Here is a 22,838-nt window from a genome sequence, read left to right on the forward strand (position 1 = left end):
AACCATTTGTCTGGACCATAGTCCACAGGGTATTGGAGCCTTCCCCTAACTCACCAAGAGTTGGGGATTTGGTCAACCAAATATTCCTCCTGTCCAAAAACTGTTATGGGTGGCAGTGGTGGTTTGGAGCAATTTGGGTATGGATTCTTGGTGTAGGGCTTAAAAAGTGAGATGTGAAAGACAGGGTGGATCTTCAAGGACTCAGGTAGCTGTAACATGAAGGCAACTGTGTTCATAAGTTCTATAACCTTGAAGGGGCCCAGGTACTGATAGTCTAGTTTGGCAGATGGGTGGCTCAATTTAAGGTTCTGGGCTGACCGCCATACCTTGTCCCCTATGGCCAGATTGGAGGCAGCCTGGCAGTCTTGTTCCACATGGTGTTGATACCCTTCTTGGGTGGATTGCAAGTGTTCCTTGAGCTCCCTTTGCACCAGCTGTAGGTGGGAGGCTAAATGCACAGCAGTTGGTACTGGGGAACTTATGGTCAAGGCTGGATGGATGTGGAGGTAAAAGCCATAGTTTGCAAAGAATGCACTATGTTGGGTCAATGGATGGATTGCATTGTTATATGCAAATTTGACATCACAGAGCAAGGGAAGTCAGTCATCACGGTGATAACGCAAAAAGCAGCAAAGATACTGCTCCAAGATTTGATTGACACTCTGTTTGTCCATTAGTTTGTGGGTGATAGGTGGATGAGGTGAGGGATTCAATGCCAAGGAGTCTGAGAAATTCCTGCCAAAATCACGAGATGAACTGGAGACCCCAGTCTGATACATTGCCCCTCAGTAACCCATGGTAACAAAAGACATTTTCCAGGAAGAGTCAAGCCATCCAACGTGTGGTAGGAACAATACAGCATGGGATGAAGTGCACCATTTTGTTAGGAGGTTGACAATAACCAGGATTACTAACTGTCTGTGGGAGCATGGCAGTCCTACAATGAAATCCATTGATATAGCAGACTGAGGCTGGAGCAACCCTCAGGATCCTGATTGTGGGTTGTTGGTATAGGCATACAGCTTGCAGGACTTAATATAATTCTTGCAGTAAGCTCATAGGCCTGGCCATTTTAAGCTCCTCAAGAACATATTCCAGCTCATGAATTGGCCAAAATGGCCTGCAAGTAGTGAACTGCAGCATAGTTTTAATACCTGAAGCTGAGGTTGTCCTCCTGGAACATAAACACAATCCAAGTGAGTGATAGAGGAGGCCATTTGGTAGTCAGAACTAGGAATATGGTTGGGTAATTGCATCATTCAGCTTCTGATGGATCTGGGCTGCAAATGGGTTGCTGGGGAGCAGGGAGTGGATGGAGGATGTCAGATTGCTATAAATCATCCTGTTGACAAAGTTGGACACCTTGAGGATGGTTGCAGAGGGCTCTTCTCCAGGTTTATGATATTTGTCTTTGTGGGATAGGGCATCTGCCTTCCTGTTTCTTGTCCCTGGGTGATAGGTTACTACAAAACTGAAGCAAGCAAAGAAGAGGGACCAGCAGTTCTAAGTGTTTGTTTGTTAAGACATCTAGCAGTCCATAGGTACTCCAGATTCTTGTGGTCCATCAGGACTTGGACCAGGAATAAGGCTTCTTCCAGGAGGTGGTGCCATTCCTCAAAAAACACCCTGATCCCTACATCCCTTACCCAAATATATTTTTTGTATGCTGGGGTTAGCTTCCAAGAATAAAAGGCACAGGAATTGAGATGTTTGTGGGGCCCCAAATTTTGAGATAATATTGCACATATGGCAAAGTGTGAGGCACTGGGCTCAATTGTAAATGGTTTAGTGGGATCTGCATGAATCCGGGTGAGTGCTGAGGTGAATTCCCTCTTCAGTCAAAGGCCAACTAAGCCTCTGCACACCAGACTAATCTGACCCCCTTTTGCAGGAGTGCCATTATGGTGCAACCAGGTTAGAGAATCCCTTAATAAATTGCTTGTAGAAATTCGAAAATACAAGGAATCACTGAACCTGGCATATGTCTTTGGGTGCAGTCCAGTCAGATATTTCCACCATCTTATGCAGGTCTATGGTGAGTTCCTTAGGCAAGGCAGTTTATCCCAAGAATTCCACTCAGACACCAGAACTCTGCTGCATATTTAGCAACTCGCTGGCATCCCTGCCACAACATTTGAAACATAGCTTCAGCCATACATTTGCTCTAACGAAGTTCTCAAATTGTCCCAGAAGTGGGCTTCATTATTTTTTTCAGGAGCAGAGATGCCCAGGCCAGGGCCTCCCCAATAAGCAGGCTAGTAATTAAACTCACTCTGATTTGGTCAGTGGGATATAGCTGTGGGCGTAGCAGAAATAGGAGCCAACACTGATTTAGGAACCCACAACATTTGACATGATTACAATTGAACTTTTCAGGCAGGGGAGCTTGGGCTCATTGGGAGCTGGGGTTGGAGATGAAGGTGAGAGAGAGCTTGGCCTTTGTAGACTCCATACATACTGCATCAGCCATAGATCCTGTATTGTTTGTGTAGGGGCTACTCGAACTTGTCAGTGACCAAGACGTGCGCAGTCTTGCCACGTGGTTAGAGCAGGAGTTAGGCCTAGTGCTTAGAGCAAGAGTTGGTTGCCAGGAATTGGAGCCCACGGTCAGAACCAGAGGCAGAGGCTAGATGCCAGAGCCAGAGGTCGGAGCCAAAGTCACAGGTCTTGATTTGGAGCCGAGGGTCAGAATCTGACTACCTGGAGTGGGGTATGGTGGGGTCCAAGGCTGGAACAGGGCAGGCAAAGTAGCTATCACAGCCTTGGGCAAATGCTTTGAGCACCTGCTGAACTGCTGCAGGGCTTAAGAGACAGTTTGCAGATCCTTCCAACTAATCAGGCAGTGTAGCCAATCAAGCAGGCCAGTTGTACTTGTTCAGTAAGGTTGTCTGGAGCCTGGCTCTGCCACAGGCCCTGATTCCTAACAAGCAGTCAGAGGCAATATTAAATGTATGGGAATGCAAGGGGACACTGGAGGAAGCCCTTGGGCAGGGGTAACATAGAGTGGCTGGCTGGGAGCCCCAGCCATGGGCCAAAGACCTGGAATATGACAGAAGAAATAATAAGGAGAGAAGCCACCCAGTAAGAAGCAGCATGAAATGGCCAGGAGGTTGGGATCCTGGAGGAAACCCCTAGCTAAGGCAGCAAGAAATGACTGGGTGGGCAGAGAACCACAGGAAGAATCCAGCTCAGGGGCAGCAGGTGAGGAAAGAACACTTACTCTCCCACCAAAATTTCAAATATACCCTTCCCCACTGCCACTTCCCCTCGTGTCTCACTGGTTGGTGGGCGGGGGGAGGTTTTCTCAATACCAAGCAGTTTTAGACTTAGCAGGATCTGGGGAAGAAATATGCAATCTTTGGGTCCATGAGGCCCAGCACATAGTCAGCTTTGCCTTTCCGCACATTCTCCATATGTGGAGCAGAAGAGAAAAACAAGCATGCACAGAACTCAAACTTTCTACCTCCCTTAGGGTATGTCTACAGTGCAATTAGACACCCATGGCTGGCCTGTGCCAGCTGACTCAGTCTGGCAGGGCTCAGGCTCAGGAATTGTTTAATTGCAGTGTAGATGTTCGGGTTCAGGCTGCACCCTGAGCTCTGGGATCCTCTCACCTCACAGAGTGCTAGAGTCCAGGCTGCAGCCAGAGCCAGAATGTCTACCCTGCCATTAAACAGCCCCTGAGCCCAGGCCAGCAGGATGGGACAGCCACAGGTTTTTAACTGCAGTGTAGACCTACACTCAGTGACCACAGTTTCCATGGCCTGTCAGAACTAGCCCTGCCTGCTGTTACTGGAGTCTTTCCCCAATTTACAGTCACTTACGTCTTGAATGAATGCCCCACACCCACCGAGAACTCCTTTCAGCATTTAAACACATGCACAACGCATACCCCTAGCACTCCAAGATACCTATCTACAACCACCAACACTGCTTTTAGCCATTCACCGCTCTCAATACTGAACTTGTCATGGCACCTGTGTGCCTTTAGCAGCCCCACCCAGGACCTTTCATAACTGTCTACCTGGTCGTTGTGGTGATATTGACTGAGCCAGTTTAAGAAGGTTTTTATGGCACATGGGAAATGATATATCAGGGTTTGACTAGATTTCCTCCTTTAAAAAAATACTTGTTATTATTTTAGTCACATCATCTTCTATAATCAAAAATTCTTCTTACAACTGAGATCTGGATAGCCCCTGAGATTAAATAGCTCCTCTGTGTCTCTCTAGAGTAAGTACTGATTGATGCTGCAGAATTTTATAATATCCCATGCATAGGTCCTTCGGGAGCAGTGGAAATAAAGATGGAGAGTTGGTGAGCAAAGCTGGAGCTCAGTTGCTGTTGTTTTGTCTCCTCTTTGTTTTACAGAAGCTGATTGAAGAAGAGTCAATTAACTTGCTGTCTAACCCTGTGCGCCAGCAGGCCATGATTGTTGTCACGAACCTGAGGTATTGTGAAAGTTCAACCAGTCTTCCATTAGATTTCAGTCTTGAGCCACTGCTCCATACTACACCCAGGAATACTGGCTCCTGTGTCATGTCCTGTTTGCTAATTTGTTATCTGGAATAAGCAGGAATATTAAGTCTTTTTTTGCTTGCCTATTTCACTTTATGCTCTAGTGATCCTGAATCCAAGCACCTCTTAAAGTGAAGACTTTTTCCTCTGTGAGGAACTAAAAAAAAACCCAAAAAAAAACTTATAGTACAGCTGGTTTCCCTGTGGGTTTGGGTCAAAGTTTCTGTAATTTATTGCAGCATTTCTGAAACAGATGCTATGGTGTATGTGGCTAGCAGTGCCTGATTGCATAGTTGAGGAGAGATCAGTAATAAAGACCACACCGCAAACATTCTGTTTCTTCAGATTCTGCTCTCCTTTTTCCTGTTTAAAAGCCTGAATGCAGGTTACAAAGCACAGGAGCTGCAGAGAGACATTTGCCCAGACTACAGAGAGAGTATGAGTCAAATTGCGTCTGGCCCTTTTCAAGTTGTGTAAGAGCCTTCTCCCCTTCCCTTGTGCTCACTTGCACGTGGGCCAGCCACAGTCACAGCAGACTCTTACTCCCTAGTACTGCTGGGAACACAAATCACCCCAAAGAGGGCAGGGAGGAAGCTAAAGACCGTGGTGGGATCATGTTCTGCACTGATGAGGAGGTTTAGCAACAGACATGGTCACTGTGCACTCCAGATGTCCAGGAAGCCTTATGCCAATCCCCAGTGTAATGGGTATATCAGGACACAGAGAGGGTATGGCCAGAGTGCACTGTGCTCCAACTATCCTCAGATGACAGACAACTCTTCAAGCTACTCTAACCTCTGGGGCCAGGGCCAGGCAGAGAATTAGGGAGATAACCAGCTCTCTGATGGCTACCACCTGTACTATTCTGAGTTGAAACTCCACACCATAGACAGTCTATCCCAAAGTTTGCCATGAAGTTGAAACAAACTCTTTTTATAGATGCATAGAATCCTGGGTAATAAGCTTCAGGGGACAAATTAGTCATTCACAAAATGTCGTGAGAAATTGCTTCAACTCTCTGAATATTAATTAACCTGCTGAAACTTAACGTGCTGCTCACCTATACAGCATACTGCATATGTTGCATTAATTTGGTTGTTAGCCTGTTAAAAGTATGTTTACAGAATATTTCAGTCTTTCAACAAAGAACTGTTGAAATAATTTTGATGCCAAATACAATTTTGTTAAAATATGGCGGTCAGTTTGACAGAGGAGAAAGGATATGAAGAATTTTAAATAAAAGTACATTCCAGGGCTAAGATATTACTAGCACTGAAAGCTTAAGGCAAACACTTTAAAAGCATTAGTTTACATTGAGTTTAATATCTACCAGCTGTAACCCATGAAACTGTCATAACTGTATAATAGTATTGGAGCTAGCAGAGGGTGATATAATTACCATGCGCTTGAGCAAGCTTACACATGCCATGTAGTTTAGGGAAGTGGTGCGTACTTATGCTGGGCAGAATTCAATTTTTATTTTTTATAATTTTGACAGATAATGAAGTTTATTTTAGGTACTTTTTTATTTTTATGAATTTAAATTTTCACAGTTGTGGGGAATCGGACAATAATTATTTAATGACAGTAGATGTTGATTTATAACTGTTAAGACAAATTATCAACATCACATGTCAAAATATACAAAGAATATATCCAAATCAAACTCTAAGTTCTCAAGCAGCATTTTTCTTTCTTTGCCTATCTGTGCATTTTTATGATTATCAGTGGAAATATTTTTGTGTTGGTATGGTGAAATTGACATTCATTGGCATTTAACAATAAAAATCGAATCCTTCCAAGCCTATAAACGCTGTACAACATACACATTGTGGAGCCACAGGCAAACGCATAAACACAGCGTGCTGTATGTGCAAAGGAAGGCACTACAGTACTGTGTCCACTAGATGGTGCCACTATAATGTCTGACTAAAGCAATGGAAGCCTTGTGGTTTACAAAATTAATATTTTAAATGTCAATAAAAACTTCAGAGTTCAAACATAGTTTGTTCCCTAGTTTATACAAATATTTACCCATAAGAAATATTTCTTGACAACCAGAGCTAGCTTACTGCATGGTTTATGAACTCTGAACTAAAGAAAGTGAGGAAAAGCTAATTTTCCTATCTTTGGCCTATGAATTTATCCCTAAGTAGGACACTTATTTTAATAGGTTTTGGTGCATTATATTAGAGCAGTTATCTCTGTGCGCACACGCGCACACGCACACACACACACACACACACACACACACACACACACTCTTCTATTGCTTGCTATGGTCAGAACAAACACCCCATTATGTTTGGGGGTGTCTAAAGAATAATGGATGATATATCTTTCTTATCTTGGATTCCAGACATTGTCATGACTCTCATTAAGGGGGCTTCTCTCATTTGTCAGAAAGCTGAAGCCACCACTAAAGTCTGAGAAGAAAGCTGTTCTACTCCGGGCATGCTACAAAAGTGTCTTTTCTCTGCCTCCAATGGAGATCATGTTAGCAGAGGCATGTGATAATATACAATGCCAACACCCAGAGGTAATCTATCCTTTAAAAAAATACAGTCATAAGAGAAGCCCCATGTGTCTTTAATTCAGTAGTCCTCCAGGGGATGGTGACATGTTGAGCCTGATAAGATAGTTTCCTTCTGAGATCTAGAGAAAAAATGTTGAGTCCTACTTACACTTTTTGATCAGCAGGATATTACAAGTTGAACATGAGTCTGGATGCCAAGAAGCAGATAGTGTCTCCTGGATCATGGCAATGAAGAGCAAGTAGTCTAACTAGGCAACCCAGTCCGCAGAATTCAACTGAAGTCTAATTAAAAAGAGACAAAACCTGTTAGTAAGAAATAGCACATGGCAAGGTGTGCAATCATCAGCCAATGTACGCACACCTGGGTCTGTGTGCTAAGGATGCATCTGTTCTGCTTAGTCTCAAATTACTTCACCACTAATAGAGCTAAAGGGAAATAATGGAATTGCACAGTTCCAAATTTACCAGGGTTCTGGCTCTTTAGCAGAGAACTGTTCTAATATTATAATAATAGGGGGTCTTTTCTTAGCTAGGGAAGTACAGGAAAAAAATATTATTATCCCGATGACACAATTTCATATTTAAATGGTGAGTTCTTTTTCTCACTTTGTGACTTGATGCATATGTAGCCCAGTGCGTATGTAGCAATTCAGCTGTTGTTCATCTGGCTTTGTATCAGAATCTCTGCTGAGAATGGCAAACTTATTTCACATCTTGTTCTTGGAAGGAATTTAAGGCAGGTTGCCAGAAAATAATATCAGAGGGGTAGCTGTGTGAGTTTGGATCTGAAAAAAGTGACAGAGACCTGTGGTACCGTATAGACTAACAGACGTATTGGAGCATAAGCTTTTGTGGGTGAATACTCGCTTCATCAGATGCATGTAGTGGAAATTTCCAGAGGCAGGTATAAATATGCAGGCAAAAATCAGTCTAGAGATAACGAGGTTAGTTCAATCAGGGAGGATGAGACCCTCTTCTAGCAGTTGAGGTGTGAACACCAAGGGAGGAGAAACTGCTTTTGTAGTTGGCTAGCCATTCACTGGCCAATCCTCCCTGACTGAACTAACTTCTTTATCTCTAGACTGATTTTTGCCTGCATATTTATACCTGCTTCTGGAAATTTCCACTACATGCATCTGACGAAGTGGGTATTTACCCACGAAAGCTTATGCTCCAATACGTCTGTTAGTCTATAAGGTGCCACAGGACTCTTTGTCCCTTTTAAAGAAAATAATAGTGAGTGCATATATCTGAGCAGAGAAATAATTATTCCTATTTATCAGATCAGAAAACTTACCCTATGTATCGTAGGTGCTTATATGGGCCCCATTACCAGGTGTCTGAGCACCACACAATTTTTAATGTATTTATCCTCACAACGCCCCTGTAAGGTAGGGAAATGCTATTATTCCTATTTTACAGGTAGGGAACTGAGGCATAGAGAGACTAAGGAACTCATCCTATCTCTCTAAAGAAGTATTTTTACACCTCACGTTGCCTGTAGAATGTCAGATTTTATGACACTGACTACTGTACTGCCTCTTCTTCTAGTCTCTGTACAAGGAAACTATCGATGCCTTGAGAGGAATGCTTGAGGGTTTGGTATTTGAATGTCCTGTGGAGGCCCAGAAGATTTTGGAGGTAAGCAATAGGGGGGCATCCAAGAGAGGAAAAGAGAGTTATAGAGGAGAGATTAAACAATCAAGGTTCAACTGTCCCCTCTGAGTTCAGGGCTGAATTAAGATAATCTGGGGCTCTAGGCACACCACAACATGGGAGCTCTATGGCCCAGCATTTTGACCCTATCCCCCCATCAAAGGGAGTGGCAGTGGCCGGGAGCTCCCTCTTCTCTCCCAAAGAGGCAGGGACAGTCATATGGGACCCCTGTGACCCTCGGGATCAGCACCAGAGCCCCACTACGCTGGAGAGAAGCAGGGGTGGAAGGGGGCTCTTAATTCCAGAGAGACAGGGATGGCAGTAAAGGGCCTTCCCAATACTTAGCCCAGCAGCCAGAGTATATCTGGTTAGGTGGGTGGTCTGGGCCCATTCTTCTCTTTCTGCCATACATAGAGTACTTTGCTGGGCTGTTTTGGCAGAATGATTTGTGTTCCCTTGGAGTTTATACCCCATTGAGATGCATGGAGCAGTTCACACTTCTGAGAGCTGTTGTTTCAGGCTCTTTGCAGATGCTGGCAGGAATCTCTGCAACACTATGCTCAGCTCATGTTTTCAAACTTTTCTTAACAATCATGAAAGCTGAGCTTCTGCCCTCATGAGACAACTCCAAGTGTTGGGGTCCTGGGCACAAGTCTATAGGTCCAATTTTTTAACTATTTAAGCATCTCATTTTCAGAAGTGATTTAGGCACTTAGGAGACCAATAAAATTTTGGCTCCTATGTACCTAAATCCCTTTTTATACATAGGCTCCTAAATCAGTTACTCATTGCAATGTTGTGTGCAGCGATGCCTAAATACCTTTAAAAATCTGGGCCATAATATTTATGCCTTAATTAGCCTTCCCATACTCTTCTCTTTTCAGAGATTATATGTTAGAAAGATGATAATACTGCAGGACGCAGGGGTGCTGGAACATTTTGTATCATGGAGGTGCTGAAAGCCATTGAACAAAACTGTAAACCTCGTATATATTGGAAACCATTTCAAGTCAGGAGGTGCAGCAGCACCCTAAGCACCCCTAGTTCCGGCAGCTATGTCAGGGTGTTAGACCAATCTAATGTATATAAAAGAAATGTCAACACTTTTATAACAACTGAGAAATATACTTCCCTCTTCTTCCCTCTCTGAAGTGCTTTCCCCCAGATCTTGACTTGTAGGAAGGAAAGACATCTCTCCCCCCGCAAATCTCACTTTCCCTAGAAAAATTGGGCAGGATAAGCCTCCTATATGGTGTTACCCTCATTTCCAGAGATAAAAATAGACTTCATTTTATACCCTATCAAATTCTGAATCCACTGACTAAGATTCAGAGTGAAGGAAGGAGCCACTCTTTGGCAGAGCAGATTATTATGCCAGTCTTCCTTCTCAGTGGAACTATTATAGGATGAATTTCGGGAAAGCACAGAAGAGAACCCTTTTTCAGAAAACCCATAAACTTTATTTACATATAGAGGAGAATGCTACATTTTTTATCTGACCTACCATTAAACAAAGGACCCACCACACCCTCAGCTGGTGTAAATCAGAGTAGTTTCTCTGAAGTCAGTGGTGCTACTCCCAGTTTACAACAGCTACTGGTAGATTTAGGCCATGATCTTTTAGGAGTTTACAGTTTTTGTGAGCAGTTATCTCCTTCATTTTTTCCGACAGTACCTCGAGCCCTGGCTAATCTCCAGAAAGGATCATGAGCGAGAACGAGCAATGTGGTGCAGTGCCCGGATCCTAAGATGTGTGGCCAAGCTTCCCAATTTTGACGTGAGTATCCCTTCACCTGTACTGACCTGACTCAATAAAGAACATACACTTCACATACACTTGCCCAAATAAGCAGCCTACTACTCACAGAACAAACAAACAAAATGTAGGACCTGATACTGCATCCATTGAAGTCAGTAGGAGATTTGCCAGTGATTCCAGTGGACTCAAGTTATAACAGATTTTATTTTTCTGATAAATTACCCTGAAATCTTTACTGGCACTTCGTCTGCTCAAAATTCTCCCTGGAGAAGTTATTCACTTCAATCCATTCCCTAAAGTGATGTCAATGTAAAGTCAATGCAAACAGCACTGGTCTTTCAAAACTTCTCAGGGCAAGAAAAAGAGTTATTTCCTCTCCTGTTCAGGCTGTTTTTTGTTGAATCTTTTTTGTCCTGAAATAATATTTATTGCAGTTGTACCACCAGCTTTACAATGGAATTTAATCACCCACTTTATTCCTTAAGTGTACTGAATGGTGCTGCAGTAACAAGAAATACATATCAATGGTTTTAAATGTTTCTAAATTGCTAGACAAAAAACTTCACTATATAGGTAACATTATAAGTATCATTTAATTAACTATAACATCATAGTTATATGAAATGTTTGAGACAAGTTTCTGTAAACACCTTTAAATATGGCCCAGTATCAACACCCATCTCCGTCTACACACAACCCCCGCACGTCACTCCAAAATATATCTCCTCTACATTTCCACTGGTAACCATAAAACCTCATCTCATATTTTGTGTATAATAAAGATGGATCTGAGCTGAAAAATTTGAATCTGAACTTTCCCAAAGTTTACAGGGTAGTGGGTTTTGGTTTGGGTCCATGTGTAGTAATCACCAGCCTAGAAGCCAATTATATCCAGAGTCATGTATATCCAGAGAGTCAGTGTAGCTTCCATCTGGTAGATCCACTATTGACATGGTTGTCTTACTAAGGCAATTGCAATAAAAGTGTCAAGAACAAGAAAAACCTCTCTTTGGATTTCATCGATCTTAGAAAGGATTTTAACCTGATCAGAAGAAAGGGCCATTTCCAACTATTGGAGATATTAGTTGCCCCCCGATCCTCCTCAGTCTTTTTCTGTACTTCCATGATGGCATGAAGGCTAAAGTCCAGTGTGATGGTGATCAATCTGACAGTTTTTTTGAAAGCTGCTGGAGTGTCAAACTGGGAGATGTTTCAGCACCTGGTATATTCCCCTCTCTGCTGCTTTGTCATGTTTTCTCATCTAGCACCAAGGGTGTAGGTTTTCATGCAAAATTAGATGGAAAACTCCGCAACATTGCATATCTAAGAGGAAAAAGCAAAGTCAGACATCTGCTGCTAAGAGAACTTCTTTTCACTGATGGTGCAGTTCTTGTCACGCACAGCGAAGAGTAGTTCTATCAACTTTCCAAAAACTTTGTGCTAGCTCGCAAGGAATTTGGTCTAAGCATCAGTCTAAAAAAGGCAATGATTATGGCACAAGAGGTGTTGAAAACATGATCCAACAGAACTTCTAATAATAGTACCTAGCTTGAAGTTGTGCACAAGTTTTGCTCTCTAGAATCAAATTGTATTGGATAACTTCTCTCTAGATGGTGAACTTAATGCTCACATCTGAAAGGCAGACACCACATTCAGCCTACTAGTCAAGTGTGGGTGACAGGAAACCGACACCAAACACCAAGATACAGGTTTCCATATGTGCATTTTGAGCATGCTGCTGTATGGTGGCAAGACCTGGACCAGCCACAGCAGGCATGAGAGAAGGCTAAATACCTCCCATATGTGCTGTCTTCACTATATTCTAAATATCAAGTGGGAAACCAAGGTTCCTGACGCTGAAGTACTTTAGAAAGAAAAATGACCAAGTCTAATCCCTATACACAGATATCTCTATGGGTTTGGTCATCTGCACCAGATGGATGATGGATGCATTCCAAAGGATTGCCTATATAAGGAACCTGTGGATGCTCAAAGGCCACTAGACCAGCCTAGGCTCAGGTTCAAAAGTGTTTGCAAAAGGGACTAGAAAACTTTCAACGTCAACATCAGAAGCTAGGAAGATACAGCTAGCAACAGACTAGTAGTGCACTGGTTCATTTTATGGCCTTACGCTTTATACCTGCATTGTCTGTGGCAAGGACTGTTGCTTGAGAATCAGACTTTTTAGCCACTCGCAATGCTGACACATAGCAACATAACTGCTTTAGCACTTACACCAGCATCTTTCGATATGGATGGTTGCCATTCATAAACCAACTACTACAAACCTTATATCAGCTTGGCCATTTTTTAGTTCACCTAACCATTCATGGAGAAACACACCAACATCTCTCACCTATATACAGTAAAGAAACCTCCTTCTTGATCTTCCATTCCACTGTGAACCTGAGAACCCAATTTTCTTAATTCACCTTCAACATATAGAGTAAAAATCCTATTCTGTAAACCTTCTCCATCCTCCCCACATGGCTCCATCTAGAAACAGGCCTGATGTAGGCTTTGACCCGGTGCATGCTACACAGATTCTCTGCAGTTACCAGAGAGCCACAATCATTGAGGCACCCATGTAGAATATATTATATTTTCAGTGATGTGAACAGTTTCTAAAGTTATTGGTCCCTTGTACTATGCCAGTTGTGCGAAGGGGGTTTAAGCTTCCCTAAGTGGGTACCTGGAGATTCCTCTGGCATGAGGGAATTCAAAAGAGATGTCAGGCTCTTAGAGCTGGCTTTAAGCCACTCCCTCACAGTGCTGTTTTATGCCCCAGCAAAAGTGACATGGTAGGAGCATTCTATGCTCCATCAATCCCCACTGGTGTAAGAGCCCCACTCAGAGCAATCTTGAGGCTGTTCAAAGTTGTGCTGGGGACCAACCCAATGCCTAGAAATCTTGCGTATCAATTGGGAAGGAGAAAAAACACCCTTTGCTCTTCCCCTCGGGTGTGCGAAGTAGTACTCTAGTGCACCTGTGGGTCTGGCCCATTGTCATCATAGGCAGTGCTTCTAATACACCAGTACTACCATTAGGTGGGTGGTGAGTAGCAGATTTAGATCACAGTGAAGACTGTGTGAAGAACCTTAACTTCAAATATTCAGGCTTTCAAACTATTTTATTTTTAACTACAGTATGCTAATTTGAGACTATAGCTGAAGCAACATATTGTGTTAGGAGGGAAATGCTTAAAACACAAAATAAACATTATTCAGAATTCATTCTTATTAAATAAAAACAATACATCTCTAACTAACCTTACGACAGGACCACCCCAGCCTCTGGGCCTGATTCCAGTCTCATGCAGTGTACATTAAGAGGGAGAGCATGGAAATCACCTGTGTCGCATTAGTGAGGTGTGTCAAATCACCCACAGGCTCTTCAGAAACAAACTGGAAAAGCTTCAAAGCTCACACTGCATTCTTAGAGCTTGCCTACACTGGCTTCTTCTCTCTGAAATTTCCATCTTGCTAACACTAGTGCAGTTCCCCAACATGTAAAATTGTATGTAGTCAGAATAACAGCGTTTTGGCCCTTGTTTGCCCAGGTGTAAATGACTAAACACAAGGTAAAGGGAAGCAGAGAATCAGGCCCTTTACCTTTTTGTTGATGATGACTCTTTGTTATTGGATATCCTGTTTGATTATGGGGCTTTTGTTGGCATATTTAAATACCATAAACATTTTCTGTGTTTAAAGATACCCAGATTTTATAAGCACAGTAATGTGCTCGACAGTCAGTCTACACATACCCATCATAAGCATGTTAACAGGCACAAGACCCAGGTGTGCCCATATATTCCCTGATGATCACACACCCTGTTATACGTTATCTATTGCTAACTGGATTCTTCTCTTTTTAATTAGACATCAATTGAATTCAGCAGACTGGGTCGCCTGGTTAGGCTGCTTGCCCTTCGATGCCATGACCCTGTGGACAACATCTGCTTCTTGGCAGCCCGGGCAGTATACAACTTGTATTGTATCCAGCTGGTTAAAAAGCGTAAGTAAACACCCTTTTTCTACATCACCGGAAACGGAAAACTTCCACCTTGGAGCTAACCCTTACAAGCCTTTCTTATTATTACCAACAGATTAGTTTCAAAGTCCTAATGTAATCTTTCTGTTATTCTATAGCGTGGCACTGCATCATCAGGAAAGTAGTGAAATAGGCTACAGCTGCTGTTAGCTATTTATTTATTTATTATTTAGGATAAGTTTCCAATTGAGCCCACAGTGCCCTGCATGGAGTACAGAGACATGGCTCCCTGCCTTGATGAGCTTATCGGTGCTCATACAGAACTGTTGTGCCTGAGAGCGTCATTGAAATAGATGCAAGTTTCCCTGAGGGGGGTGGAGGGATAAGGGAAGGGAAATGAAAGGGAAAGAGCAAAGTACACAGAGAAATGAAATACAATATATGCAGTTGTTTATAACAAGTATCTAGTATTAAGGTCATATTTGTCAAACTGAGGAGTACCTCGCCTTGGGAGGGCTTGAAGGAGTAGCTGTGGAGTAGGAAGAAAGTGTGGACAAGCCTCTCAGTCATTCTCCAGAATCTCTGCTTTCATTTAAAAAAAAATCGCTAGCCATTATGGTTTGAAAAGAAAACCTTGAAAATATGTTTACCAAGTATAACCAATGTAGGGGTGTATGCCTGAGCTTGCAGAGACCCTGAAACAATATCTCTGAGGCGTGAACTGTGCCATTCATTTCAATGGGTGCTAATTCAGGTACCAATAATGATATTTTGTGTCAACATTGTTAACTATTTCACTGCTGAATGTATGTAAGGGGAGGAAGTATATTTTGAAGATCTCTGTTTACTCTGCATAACTGGCTCCTTTTGGGGAGCATTTAGAAATGTGAGATGGGGCTGAGGGAAGCCATGATTGGTCATGCATCTGACAAAGTGGGTGTTCACCCACAAAAGCTCATGCTCCAATATGATTGGTTTAATTTTCCTGAAGGGTGGGAAGCTCAGTTTCAAAAGGAAAACATTATTTTAGGAAGGAATAGCTCAGAATGAAGCCCATTTTCCAGATTAAATATTGATTCACAGGCTGATATGAGTCCAGTGAATAGTGCTCATACACTAGATACAAAGGCAAAGCTTGTGTTATATCCCTCACCAGCTATTCTACTGAGTTTTGAACCAGCTGTAGACTTGTCTCCAGCTAGCATCATGGCCACATTCAAATACATTGACAAGAACAGAAAGAAATGTCACCTAACTGAGAAATGACAAATGACACAAATGTGTGTATCTGTTCCAGAGTTTGAGAAGGGACATGGAGTGGAGAAGGTAGACACACTACAAAGTCTGGGAACATACAGTCCTTCTGTGTTCTACAACAACACCTCACAAATCGCTAAGGTAATTACACTCAGTGCTCTGAAAAATGAATGGTGTTTCCTTATGTGAGGAGTATAGAGCCATTGATCACAGCTCCATAGTGAAGGATGCAGCCACATATCATTATAAGCCCTATTTGAACTCCCCTTCAGCTTTGGCTAAGAAAAATTATTTGTCCTAATTTTGCATTTACTGTAAAGTCCAAGGAAGCTTTTTCTTTTGAAACAAATTAGCCAAAATGTTTTTTTGAGTTACAGGTAAGGAAAAATTAACCTGATTTTGCAGTTGCTCAATAACAGTTATAGTATGAGTATGACTATTCAAAAATTTTCCATTGATACTGTTAATCAACTGAAAAACTGGGTTTTTGACCAAACAATTTTTTTGTGTGTGACAAATATCTGGTTTGCTCAGAAAACTTGGAATTTTCATCAGAAAACAAAATGCCCTAAACCAAAGACTTTTAGGAACTGTGTTACCATGACATGCTCTTTTCTGTTTGTTTTAGGCTTTTGCAGAGTATTTTACCCCACTTCAGCTAACAAACCTGGTTCTGACAGCACTTGATGGCTTGACAGATCCCAGGGAAAAAATATCTCGGGCAGCTGGAGAACTGCTCAGTGCGATTCTGGAAGAACGGGGAGCTGACCTGGAGAAGGTAGGAGATGGTGAGAGAGGCTGCTGTTAGAATTCCCTGTTCTGGAGCCAGGAGGTGCGGCTGCTGGCTCCCTGTGCTGAAATTGTCCAGTGTCTTAGTTCCAATGCACTTTGTAAGAAAGTCGTGAAATGGCTCCTCTTTTCGGGGAACCAGAATCTGGGTGCAGATGTTGGTTTTGCTGACGTACTGCCATTCTCTCATATTCTAGTTAAAAGTGTAGATTAGAGTGGTTTATGGAGCCACAATAATGACCTATGGGTAAGCCCATAAAGTAGCTTCTATTATAAGCCCAATTTTGAAGTCTTTTTAGATTTCTCAGGGGCAGGGACCTCCTTTCTCCCTGAAGTTTCTCATGCCTCCCCTTGGGCCAGTTTGATTTGTACATTGAGAAGTAAAGAGAAGAAAGGATTTGGACAATTTTCAGTAAGGCTACATGGAAAATACTGTAATTGTTAGATGTGAAAATTTGAAACTGGGAATTTTCTGAAGTTCTCCACAAACGTCATAGTCTTTGAGAAAGGCATGAAAGGCCTTATAAGCAATGAGAGAATATCTTTAAAGATTAAAGTTCAGTGATGCAAAATAGTTAGGTCAAAGCAGTATCAGCATTTCTATTACACACCTGATTTTGATGCCCCATCACTCAAAACAAGTACTCCACTCCATCACTCCAAAACACTCTCCCCCTGAAATTTAGCATATGTGCTCTCTTGGTTGGGGAAGATTGAGGTGAATCAGACAAGATATGTTTGATTTATGACTTTGAAAAAAAGATATATTTTCTGCTTTTAGCAGATTTCTGACTTTGCTTTTCTTGAAATGTTGTATCTGACAAGTTGATCGACAGAGTCCATTTTAGTCACTTGTTCTCAATGAGATCTGGTGCATAGACTGATATTAGAAGGTAGTATTGTTAATTGTGGAGTTATTAGCTGTGAATATTTACACCTCTGAGACCTGTGCGAGAATTATGGAGTTTATAAACTTCTTGCTAGGTTTTGTTGAGCTGGTAAATTCAATAAACCAAATAACATTGGACTGAGGTGGTGGCAAACTTTGCAGCAGGGACACAGCACCCAGCATGATACTGGGGAGAACTTGTGTGGATCCGTAACACTGCTAGGGAGAAGAGAGACAAAATGAGTCTCCAATTGTTGTTTCTCCCCCAAGACACTGAATGACCTTCTGAGGACAGAGAAGAGAGAGAGAGAGTTGCACCTGAAAGTAGAGTAAAGGTAGTAAAGAAGTCAGGAAAGCTGATACACACTGTATCCTATCCACACTACAGAAATATTCAGCAAACAGGCTGAGGCCTTACCACATCCCCATAGAGCAGTGGTTCTCAAGCTAGGGCCACTGCTTGTTCAGGGAAAGCCCCTGGCGGGCCAGCTTGGTTTGTTTACCTGCCGCGTCTGCAGGTTTGTGGCTCTAGGCCAATGGGGGTTGCGGGAAGTGGTGCAGGCTGAGGGATATGCTGGCTCCCCTTCCTGCAGCCCCCATTGGCCTGGAGCAGCGAACCGCGGCCAGTAGGAGCTGTGATCAGCTGAATCTGTGGACGCAGCAGGTAAACAAACCAGCCCGGCCTGCCTGGGGCTTTCCCTGAACAGCGGCGGCCCTAGTTTGAGAACCACTGCCACAGAGGAGAGAAGAGAGGCACTTTCATTGTCATTCACTTTGCGAAAAGGGTTTCTAAACAGAGTTTGCAGTAGTTATACTATACACATTAGGGAAATGTAGGGTTATAGTTAAGGTGATTTGTGAATCCTTAACTTGTTCAATTCCATGACTTTCAAAAGTTTTTTTTTTTTTTTCATGAACCACAACCTTCTAATGAGATTCTTATGGTCCATGCCATATGTGTGTGTAAGTGAAAGGAAATATTGTCATTCTTTATTCCAATTCCTGCAGCTTTAATAGTAAAGGGATGTCCATAGCCGGTGGGGAGGTGTAGCTTCCTATGGAATGAGAGTTAGTTCAAGATACAAAATGTTATAGAGGGGTCATATTGTCCTCTCTCCCAGCAAAACTTTAGATTTCCTCCTCTGATTGTTGTTTTGTCTTAATCTGAAATAAGTCATGTAATAGAAATATGTTTGCTATTTTGTGTGGAGGGGATGTGTGTGTGTGTGTGTCACATATGTATGTGTGTATATATAAAATTATTTGTATAAAAGACATAAGTAAGTGTTGGTGGGTGGGTTGGTAGGTAGAAAAATTCCATCTGTAACTCTGCCTGCCCAAAAAAGGATTTTGTCTGGGAATATATTTACCTATCTGGTGTTTCTCTGGGAGTCCCCTGCACTCCAGAAATTGACCTCTTTTGTTCGTTAGGAAGGTGTCGTCTTTGGAGAGGGGAACTCATCCTATTGCTGAGTGATCATCACTGTGGCACTGAGATTTAAACTCAGAGAGAAATAGAACAAGATCCTCCATCCTAAACATACAAACACATACACCCAAGTATAGGAAAAAACCTTTAACTGTTTTTCTTGCAGGTAGATGACACTCTGACTGGCATTTACAAGCGCCTCAGCCTCATCCATGAACCCATTACGAGGCAGGAAATGTTGAGGGCAGTGTGCTTCTTGGCTGGAAACAACACCAAGAAAGTGGTGCCTATCCTGTTGGACCACCATCTCCCATGGGACAGGTAGAAAGCTTGCCAGTGCTCTTCCTGCCTTGGGTCTCCAAATGTATGTTCCTCCTTTCTCTTTTTCTCAGCATTTTAAGCACTTAGATTTCATGTTACTCTCCTCATTGCACTGGTTTGTGATTAGAGCTAGTTGAAAAATAGGATATAATTTTCACAAAAAAATTCATCTTTTATTTGGCAAAAGTTGAAATTTTAACAACAAATTCAGTCAAGTTTTAAAAAGTTTTTGACCTGTTGTAGTTGTGATTATTTGATGTGTTATAATCTATATTGTGTAATAGCTGATTGCATGGAAATGACATGGCTGGCTTTACTGGAAACCATGAGACAGCCTACTTTCCTGGTGTAATAACACACAGTTGTGGCAAACGGAACCAGTGTCATGTCCATATGATTGGTGGGGAATCTCTTCTTCCTTCTTTTTTCCTTTCTGGGGACACATTGTTTCTTATTTTTCTGCTCTCTGACCCCGGGCATGCTTCTACTCAAAACATCACCAATATATTTGGATAGGGAGACAAGTTATAGCAGTATAGATTTGATCCATGTAGACGGTCCATTCATGAGGGATGAATGGTCTGAGCACAGAGCTAAGCATGAGTCCCCTGGGTTCTTTTCCCAGCTGTCAGTGTCTCATTGTTTGATCATGAGCAAATCAGTTTATAGCTCTGAGACTCAGTTTCTTCATCTGTAAATGCGGATAACTATACTTACTTACAGTACAGCACATAAGTGTTGTGAGACTTGTTTCACCGCAGCCCTCTGAGATCTTTGAATGGAAGGTGTTATAGAAGTGACCTCCTGAGGTCCCATCCAACCCTGATAATCTATGATAAGTACAAAGTATTATTTTATTGGGCCTCTAAATTCATAGCAACACAACTGAGCTATGGAGGTTCCTGGGTACCAGAAGAGAAACCACCCTCAATGTTCTTCAGTTGCTGATAACAATCCTGGAGGAGAAACCAGTCCAAAAAGTCAATAGCAGTATCTCTGATGATGAGACCTCCCTCCAGCCTGTTGCTGTGAGTATCCTAGCATTTCACAGGCTGTTTTTTTGACAGCAAAAGGTATAACTGGAAAAGCAAAGCCTTTAGGATGCTTTCTTTTTAGTAGTATATAAGGGGGACACTGCCATCCTCTCAGGACCTGGAAAATTCTTCATTAGATCATAGATTTATACTGGCCCTCCCTTTCCTTAAGCCTTGAGAACGAGATGAGCCTTGTGTCTGAGCATCTTGTGGAGTCAATTTAATACCCTTTGCGTTTCTTTCTAAGAGTAGTGGATCGGCGGGCAGCGATCGATCCAGTGGGGGTTGATTTTATTGCATCTAGTCTTGACATGATAAATTGACCCCCGAGTACTCTCACATCAACTCTGGTACTCCACTGGCGTGATAGGCGCAGGCATAGTCATCGGGGCAGTGGCAGCAGTCAACTCACTGCAGTGAAGACACCGTGGGGAGTAGATCTAAATACATTGACTTCAACTAAGTTATTCACGTAGCTGAAGTTGCATATCTTAGATCTATCCCCCCTAGTGTAGACCAGGCCTACGAACGAAGAGTAACAGAATCTTGTTTTACCCTCTTCAGGTAACGTGTGCACTGTGTGAGATGCTCTCTGTCCCTGGCTGCAGAGATGCAGTGCAGGAACTTTACCCCAGCCTCTTATTGGCAGTACTTAGTCATGTCCAGCGAGTCATTGAGCAGAACCCATTAGAGAACATGGTGGTCTACAGGAAAGAGTGTGGCCAGGGGCACAGGCCAAAGGCATTCGATCCTTCCAGGTAATTACTGAAAAGTCAAGGTTCTTATTAGTCTGATTGTAACTCCTATAGTATTTCTGTTCTGATGAGCGTGTGTGGTTTCTCTCACTGTGTGTTACATTTCCATACAGTCAGCAGGGCTCCCCTACTTACAAAAAATAGACAAAATGGATAGTCTCTGTATCATGCCTACAGAAACTAAGTGCAATATCTGAGCAGAAATGAGAAGAAAAGGCTCCCACAGTCCTTCTCCCATTACTTCAATAATCACTCAGCTCCCTCTGCCCGCTTCTGGTCTCTCCACTCTCTTGGTCACCTGAATCCTCAGCACCCTGTGTAATATTATGTTATGTTATAATACAGTATCTGTGTCGTGGGGTTTCTATAGACTCACGTAACTACTAGGAGCGGCACTGATGTCACTCAGTAACACTGGAATTGTTTTGAATCTAGCTGTGCTCTGGAGGCTGTAAAGACCCTCCTCTCAGGCGCTGGTTACTTTGAGGTGTTAGACTATGTAGAGGAACACAGAGGGTGGGACCTCCTCTCCAGCTCCAGTGATTACTATTGTGGAATAATGGAGATCACAAGGTAAGAGACAAAAGTCACTCATTTATCAGCCTGGAACCAGTTGGGATCTTTGTTCCAGGAACTTGCTACACAATTCTTTTTTCACCTGAAAACACACAGGTATGTTTGTGTCCTGTTGCAGTGCCATGGTGAAGCATTTGAAGCCTCTTCATCTGCACAGGATTTTTAACAAGCTGATCCCGCTGCTCAACAGTGAGAATGAGCATGATAAAATTATGTCCAGGGCCTTCTATGCTCAGGTAAGTTTCTTTAACTACTTGCAGAGCTGGAGTTCTAGAGAGCATCTTGCTCCAGACCTATTCCAAAAATGAATGGGGCATATGCAGTAGAAGATTTCAACAGCAAGTCTTATTGGGATGGAGACAGATCACCTAGGAGATGGTTCTAGTTCTCTTGGACCATATTAAATGGCATATTTTATCCGTGGTTTTCACTTTTCAGTTCTTCGGGGTCATCTCTACTAAATGACCCCTAATCTAACTCAGTGAAAACCATCACTATCACCATTTCAGTAAGGGAGATTTCCCTTCAAATCTAAATATTAGTCTGATCTTGAGAACAGCTGTTTAACCCAGAGCTCAAAATGGCTGGCTTAAACCTCTGGGTGAGGTGTGAGCTTTCTCGACACAGTACAGTTTATTTCTCAGGAAAAAGATGATATCTACCCAGAGAATAGAACTGGAAAGTCTGGTGTTAATTGGCTGCATCTCATTTTGTGTTGCTTGTAGCTTCTCTGGCATCGTTCTGTGGCCCAGAGTCTGGAACTCGACATCTTGGCTCCACTAAAAAAATGGATCCAAGAGCCAAATCCCATCATGAGGCTCCTGGGACTCAGAGGAATTAGTAATTTAGCTCTCCACCCAGGGAAGGTGAGAGATATATTATTCAATTATAAAACAAACCCCAGAAAAATACACTAGAAATGATGGTAATGCAGAACTGAATGCAGAGCAATTATGTGAGAACTAAGGCACTTGTGTTGGTGTCACTGAAACAGAGTAAAACCAGACCAAGAAGAAATAAAATTACTGAGCTTGATCATGGTTTAGGGGGTAACAATTAGGTGAGCTCCAGTAGGTGATGATGCAGTCCTGGAACAAGGAAAAAATATCCTTTTTGTTGTAAAACACACATTAGATAAGGGATATAATAAACCTAGGATAAGACATGGTACAGTAAATTGTTCTGTCACTGGTAATTTTTAGAGTTGATCGCATAATGAAAAGCCATGTTTATTAATTTTTTAGTGAATAAACCACTGATTAACTGGCATTCATAGTGTCTGACAATTGGTTATTTGTGACTATTACGATGGCTGCCAGTATGGAAATA

The 22,838-nt window shown here is 42.4% G+C and overlaps 1 protein-coding gene across 1 annotated transcript in view; it reads left to right on the plus strand.

The window, feature by feature from the left end:
• Positions 1-22,838, plus strand: part of LOC115647565 (maestro heat-like repeat-containing protein family member 7) — a 47,544-nt gene that overhangs the window by 8,374 nt on the left and 16,332 nt on the right. Inside the window, exons 5-17 of the mRNA XM_030554279.1 lie at positions 4,372-4,451; positions 6,922-7,057; positions 8,606-8,695; positions 10,383-10,487; positions 14,348-14,483; positions 15,757-15,857; positions 16,345-16,494; positions 18,990-19,144; positions 20,022-20,172; positions 20,743-20,936; positions 21,369-21,506; positions 21,628-21,745; positions 22,235-22,375. Of these exons, the coding sequence (XP_030410139.1) occupies positions 4,372-4,451; positions 6,922-7,057; positions 8,606-8,695; positions 10,383-10,487; positions 14,348-14,483; positions 15,757-15,857; positions 16,345-16,494; positions 18,990-19,144; positions 20,022-20,172; positions 20,743-20,936; positions 21,369-21,506; positions 21,628-21,745; positions 22,235-22,375 (1,695 nt within the window). The remainder of the gene's footprint in view (positions 1-4,371; positions 4,452-6,921; positions 7,058-8,605; positions 8,696-10,382; positions 10,488-14,347; positions 14,484-15,756; positions 15,858-16,344; positions 16,495-18,989; positions 19,145-20,021; positions 20,173-20,742; positions 20,937-21,368; positions 21,507-21,627; positions 21,746-22,234; positions 22,376-22,838) is intronic.

This window comes from Gopherus evgoodei, chromosome 3 (genome assembly GCF_007399415.2).
Source record: "Gopherus evgoodei ecotype Sinaloan lineage chromosome 3, rGopEvg1_v1.p, whole genome shotgun sequence".
Lineage (NCBI taxonomy): Eukaryota > Metazoa > Chordata > Testudines > Testudinidae > Gopherus > Gopherus evgoodei.